Here is a 6875-nt window from a genome sequence, read left to right on the forward strand (position 1 = left end):
CTAAAGAATAGCAAGCAATTGCTATTTTCTATTTCACTATAGAAACCAGGATACACTACGGCTCCTTAGGCCTTACGGCTCTGAAGGACTTCTTTTATATATATATATATATATATATATATATATATATATATATATATATATATATATATATATATATATATATATATATAAAAATTATAAAAGCAAAAGCCATGAAATAATAGTGCTCAACTTTTTTTTAATGAAAGGAGCCATTTATAAATAATAATTATAGGGCCATTCCATGGTAACTGATGGGACATTCAGAGCATATTTTCAATGAAATAAGATACCACAGAACTAAGGGAAACAGATTTATTCACACTTTTATTGCTTAAATGCATTGAATGGCAATGAAAGATTGTAACAAAAGTGGTAAAAAAAAAATAATTAATTATGGCTCATTTTATGATCTCTTAACCCTTCGGTAACTGATGGGACAGAAAAAATACCACCATTTTTATACATATATTACAACTTAAAAATTCTCTGAAACTAATTTACTCCAACTGTTGTTTCTGCTTTGTATGTATTTTAAAATAGTGTCTTAACATACAGTACAAGAATAAGAAGTATGAAGCAGCAACTTTTACGTTTATAGCCGATAATAAGTGACACTTTGATTAACTGATGGGACACTATGTTGGTAACTGATGGGACACGAAAGTGACCAAGATAGAAATAAAAATAAATCACAATCTTATTTTCAAGCAAAGAATGTTTGTACTCTCAAGCCTCATTAAACAAATTAAAAAGATCATTTCAGGCCAATTAACAGCATAATTGGTTTGTAAATTTAATGCCTTATAGCAAAAATAAAGTGAACAAAGATATCCATCTAGCGACGCTAAGTAGTAGTAAACTTGTGGGAAACTAAAATGAAATTTAAGTGTCCACTAACGATCCAAGTAAGACCATGATCAATTTAGTTGATTATTAAAAGTAAAAGAAAAATGATAATAATCATCTTCTACAAATTAAACATGACATTGCAACAGGTGGGAAAACAATTGTTACTATTAAATTTAAAATCAAAAGACGTACTGACTACACTGGCACTTGTTTCATTCATTCAGTGTCATGTTCTGTGACTGACTAGATTATCATGAGTTTTGCCCATTTATAAATGAATTATTTAATAATATTAAAAAGGATACGTAATTAAATGATGAAAACTGACGGCTTAGAAAATTTGAAAGATAGTGCTTTTTAACACCCATGAAACCAGAACAAGAAAATAAAATTCATCCACTGAATAAAACAATTCTTTGTCACATGATGACAACTTTCAACAGAACAGCTAAATAAAAAAAAGGGAATCAGATTTATAAATCTTTTCGGGAAGCAAAGGCTGCACTGATGGTGTTGAGGTCTGGAATTGTAGATTGCAAGCAGCCTTCTAAGTTCACAGGTCCATAGAAAATCGCTTGTCTGTGGACTGCATCTGTATCATCTCTTTCAGGCCATGAAAAGTAGCTGATGCCACCAACCGTTGTTTTGTGCAGGACCTTCATGTTCCAAATGTCTGGCTTGTTGGAATTTAAAACTCTTCCTATGTAGAATCTGTCGACATAGTCAACAGCATAGTACTGTTCAGCACTGATGATAACATCAGAAGTTGTGTCGTTGCACAGTGTTCCCTGAGAGGAAGATGGGTCTACAGTTGGAGTACTTAGAGTGGTTGACTTAGCAGATGTTGGTCTGAATATTTGAAATGATTTTTTATCAACGCAGAGATTGGTAAACGGACTGATGGATGCAGCAGAGATTGTTGTTTTTGATGTTGGTTTGAAGAAGTGGAAAGATCTTGTTTCCGGTATAATTTTGGGCTGGTTGAACCGCCAAAATGTCTCGAGTTCCGTTTGCGTTTCGGCAACCTGATTCTTTGATACGTATATCACATTGATATTGGTACAAGTCGTCTTTGCCTCGTCCGCAAACTGCTCTGCTGAGTTGATTACTGCTGTTCCTCTTAATATCCGTCTCCATACGGCTCGCTTCACAGTGCCCCCAATCCCATCGATTGGTCCTTTCCCGTGGGATGTTGCAAAAAAGCTCCAGTCCATGGTTTTCAATTTTGGGTGCAGCATAGCCGGTTGTGTCATTAATGACAAATTCGCACAATTTTTAAATTGACCACCACATCCATCTGAAAAGACATGTAATTCTTCAACAGTTCTTCCAGCATTTTCCAGTTCTTTCAAGATAATTCTGTTATATGTGGCCACTGCAAACTTGTCATGCTCCAAACAATCACTTACTAGGGCAAATGAAGCATAGTTCTGCTTGCTAAAGTAAACGATAGCAGTGAAGATAGTGACGCCTGCTGAATTCCAGTGAGCAGTCATTATTTCATTTTGTTGTTTCAATGAAAAATTTTCTGTGAAGTCTTCTTGTAGAATAGCAGTGGTCGTTGAAGTCAAGGAGTTCTTTAAAGTTTTTATTTGATGAAGCTGGTACTTTGCTAGAAAGCTATGTATGCGCATTGTCTGTAGCTGTCTACGAAGCTCTTGTTCGAGGTCATCCAAAGCCATCTCAATCAGTTCTTTCTTCGAGTTTTTTCCCCACTGGTAGAATGCAAAATTTGGATGTGTTAGCGGAAACAAGAGCATGATTTTTTCTCTGATGATAGCAGTCACATCATGGCACTTGTCACACGTTCCTAGTGAACAGGAAGTTGTTGGGTCCTGGCAAAGAGAGGAACTTATCAGTTCTTCAGGTTTTGGAACTTCATTGTTGTAGCTTCTCAATCCGTTAGGAAGTAGCTCAAGATTCTCATGATATATACAGCAGCATACATGGTGATCTTTCTCGGTTATAGTTACGACATGTTGTGGTCTCAATTGTGCAAAGTTACTTTTACCCACTTTGATGTCTGGTCTTTCCTTTTTGAACTGCTGGAACGCTTCCATAATGTTCATAAGCATAACACGTTTCTGGATCTGCTGTTTATTTCCTTCACTATCTTTAACTGAAACAAAATCCTTTTTGCCTGGACTTTGGCGGGAAATTTCATCATTTTCATAAAAGCTCGTGATCATCTTTGTTAAGTTCTCAGACTCAAACAAGTTTCTCCTGGATGTTTTTGATTTCTCCACAAGAATACCATGTTGTACTGCCAATTTTTTTAATACTGCAATTTTACGCCTAGGACTTTGAGGTAGAGAATTCACTACTTTTCTTATAGCTTTTCCCTCTGACTGGACAATAGAGAAAAGAGGATTGTGCTTAGGGGAAACACTAGAAACTTTGGCTTTTCTTCGTGCCTCTCTCTTTCTACGCGTGTTACTGAGTCTCTCTGCTTTGCGCTTCTCCTCACTCATGCTTGCCCGATATTTCTTCGCTTGCTCTTTATTTTTCTCCTTCATTTCTTTTTTCTTCTCTTCCCCCATTCTTTCTCTGTACTCTCTCATTTTTGTGCGGGGTGACTTTGGTGGCATTTTGTCTTTGATACAGATCTAGGCAAGAGATAAAGATAGAAAAAAATGTCAGAATAAGCTTCAACAGGATGATAGGAACTTTCTCAGCACCTCCCCACAAAAGTCTTTCTCAGACACCTCCCCACAAAAGTCATTTCTCTCTCCTTGGGATTTTAATTGAGTTAAACTCATTTTGAGTCTTCAAAATCATTACACAAGGATTGAACTAAGCTATTATGCAATACAAACATTAATATTTAAAGTCTATGTAAAAAAAAAGTAATGCTTTACTCCTCTCTGAGCCAGTAACTGACGGGACAGAAGACTGACACAGCTTTGTCCCGTCAGTTACCATTGTAACGCGAAAAAATGATAAATATGGAAATTAACTTGATGGTCATTCTAACATGCCCTATGCATTGACAGAAAATCTAAAGGCTCAAGCCATTAAAAAAAAAAATTATGGCAGCTAAGAAAACTTTATGTCCTAAATGGTAACTGATGGGACACGAAAATTGAGTCCTCATGAGTGACGATTTCTTGTGTAATATGACAAGTTTAAAATATTAAACAATAGTTTCAAGTAGTAAAACATGTTTTTAAATTTAAGAAACAAATTCAAGTACCTGTGATGTCAAACGGTGCAGTATTGGGCTTCAGAAGATTACCACTTTCAGCAAATATCTGGCTTGTAAACATGTGCTGTTTTTCAAGATGGCCACCGAGTCACATGACCAAAAAGGGAGGTTACTTTTATAACAAAAATAAAGTTTAATTAGTCCTCTAAAGTTTACACCAACTTTTATTTGAACAAGCCTTTGAAAAATTAATTCCAGGTAACATTTTACATGGAATGGCCCTATACTTGAAATATTTATATATATATATATATATATATATATATATATATATATATATATATATATATATATATATATATATATATATATATATAGAGAGAGAGAGAGAGAGAGAGAGAGAGAGAGAGAGAGAGAAGAGAGAGAATACAAATTGTCACTCACATTTTTGTGGCCGAAACGTTCGTTTCTGTGTCTCTTTACACGTCCTCAGTCGGCGTAATCCTTAATAATGTCCGAAGAAAAAATTCTTACTCCAAACGAATTGCTTGTTCTTGGTTTCGTTGTGTGTGTATATATTATATATATATATATATATATATATATATATATATATATATATATATATTATATATATATATATATATATATAAACGTCAGAAACAAAAACATTTCCATATTAACCTTATAACTAAACATTCCTTTGGTCTTTCATTCATATATTTATATATATACATATATATATATATATATATATATATATATATATATATATATATATATATTATATTATATTATATAATATATATATATATATATAATATATATATATTTATATATATATATATTATATATATATAATTATATATATATATATATATATATATATATATATATATATATATATATATATATATATATATATATATATATTAATATATAATATATATATATAATATATATAAGAAGTCCTTCAGAGCCGTAAGGCCCTTGGAGCCAGAGTATATCCCGGTTTCTATAGTTAAATAGAAAATGACAATTGCTTGTTATCCTTTGGATAGGATATTAGTCTACTGCAAAAGATGACGATGGGATTTTCAAAAAATTATAATTTATCTACGGCTCAACCTGCACTTCCTAATAGCACACATTAATAAAGACAGTCAAGGTAACTAATCCGCATCAGCAGAGGATTCTAAGAACTTTTCAGACTGACCACATTAATCTGGTTTTGTGTTAGAATGAAAGACCAAAGGAATGTTTAGTTATAAGGTTAATATGGAAATGTTTTTGTTTCTATATATATATATATAAAGAGCTGAATCGACAAAATAAAAAAAAATTGGGGACAAGTTTGATGCTTATGGATCTAAAACAAAACAAACAATCAATAGATAAAGAAATGTTAGACACATTGGATCCCGATAGCTCAGTTGATAGAGTACAAAGGGACCAAGATCAATCCCGAGTGCAGTCGAGATTTTTTTCTGAACTCCCTGTCCACCCAGCAGTGAATGGTTAGCTGAGACTGTTAGATTTGGCCGAAAGTACTTTGCGATAGACTAGCATCCTATCCAAAGGATGGCGAGCTAGTGCTATTGTCCATTTCACGCTATAGAAACCAGGATTAACTCTGGCTCCATCAGCCCAATGGTTCTGAAGGACTACAATTTGTTGAATTTTACATCAGGTCTTATTTTTTGTCTTGACATTCTTTTGTGATAAATTTTGTAAGAAAAATGTTAAACGATATATTTGCAGTCTTTACAAAGATGTTCATTTCTTTAAAATACATAACTAATATACTTTCTATTTCAATACAAGCATGCACACGTATAACCTTTTGCCTTCAATGTTTGATTTATGTTATTTTTTAGTATCGTAAATACACGCTGATTGATATTTATTTCTCATGCTGCCTCTTTGATAAAACTATACTGTTCTTTTATTCCCGAAACTATGGTTATTTGGGGTATCTCTTGTACCCTCCATGTTGTCAAGTCTGTTTTGCAAAGCGCACATAATCTTGTTTTTCTTTTGGGTGGGGGGGGGGGGGTACCTCTCTCTCTCTCTCTCTCTCTCTCTCTCTCTCTCTCTCTCTCTCTCTCTCTCTCTCTCTCTCTCTTTTTTTTTTTTTCTCTCTCTCTCTCACACATTGACCAGCTTTGCAGTTCCATTTAATTGCAGGATTTATATGCCCAGGCAAGATAATCCCTACAGTAACTGTTCATGTATGTTTTGTTTCTGTTTTTTTGTTTTTTTCACCAAAATTGAACCAAAATGACAGTGACCATCTCTTTTGTGTTGTACATACTATGGGACGAAAATAGCATGGTCTCCTAATATCTAGATGGACTGGGTACTTTACAATATGGGCGGTATACAGTTCCTGGCGTGAGGATCATATCATATCTCTGGAATATGGTCACATCTGTCATGTTACATTTTTTTAATGACAGACTATTTATTCCCATTGCAAATCATCTTTTCTAAAAATATTTATATGTATTTACCTGTGTTATGTAATATCTATGAGATGATTTGTTTTATTGTAATGTACGAATTAGATATTAAATGAGTTAATTTATATTCTATGTATATTATATATTGCTAGTAATAACAAATACATTTTCATCCAGGCGAGGCAGTGAATTTTCTTTCGGATTAAGTATTGGATAGCTACTTTCTTCTATGGTCTATTTTTGTTCTTCCTTTTATCAAAGCCTATCATCTTAATTTGCTAGATGGTTTAGTGGCCCATGAGTATTGCAAGCGCCAAAAAAAAAAACAAAACAACACTTTTAAGGATGTTTCAATATTAAATTGCTTTTTTTAAAAAAGCATCTGATGGGATTCC

At 33.3% G+C, this 6875-nt stretch overlaps 1 protein-coding gene across 1 annotated transcript; it reads right to left on the reverse strand.

The window, feature by feature from the left end:
- Window positions 1-329: 329 nt before the first annotated feature.
- LOC144962694 (uncharacterized) lies at window positions 330-4168 on the reverse strand. The gene is made up of 2 exons (XM_078895842.1): window positions 4067-4168; window positions 330-3479 (listed from the first exon to the last, which is right to left on the reverse strand). The coding sequence occupies exon 2, from the start codon at window positions 3459-3461 to the stop codon at window positions 1347-1349; it is 2115 nt and encodes a 704-aa protein (XP_078751968.1). The 5' UTR covers window positions 3462-3479; window positions 4067-4168; the 3' UTR covers window positions 330-1346.
- Between the last annotated feature and the right edge of the window lie 2707 nt (window positions 4169-6875).

Source organism: Berghia stephanieae, chromosome 1 (genome assembly GCF_034508935.2).
Source record: "Berghia stephanieae isolate SIO BIC M18660-M18661 chromosome 1, UCSD_Bste_1.3, whole genome shotgun sequence".
NCBI classification, from domain to species: domain Eukaryota; kingdom Metazoa; phylum Mollusca; class Gastropoda; order Nudibranchia; family Aeolidiidae; genus Berghia; species Berghia stephanieae.

Coding starts and splice junctions, on each gene's coding strand:
- LOC144962694 (XM_078895842.1), bottom strand. CDS start 3,461: ATGCCACCAAAGTCACCCCGCACAAAAATGAGAGAGTACAGAGAAAGA.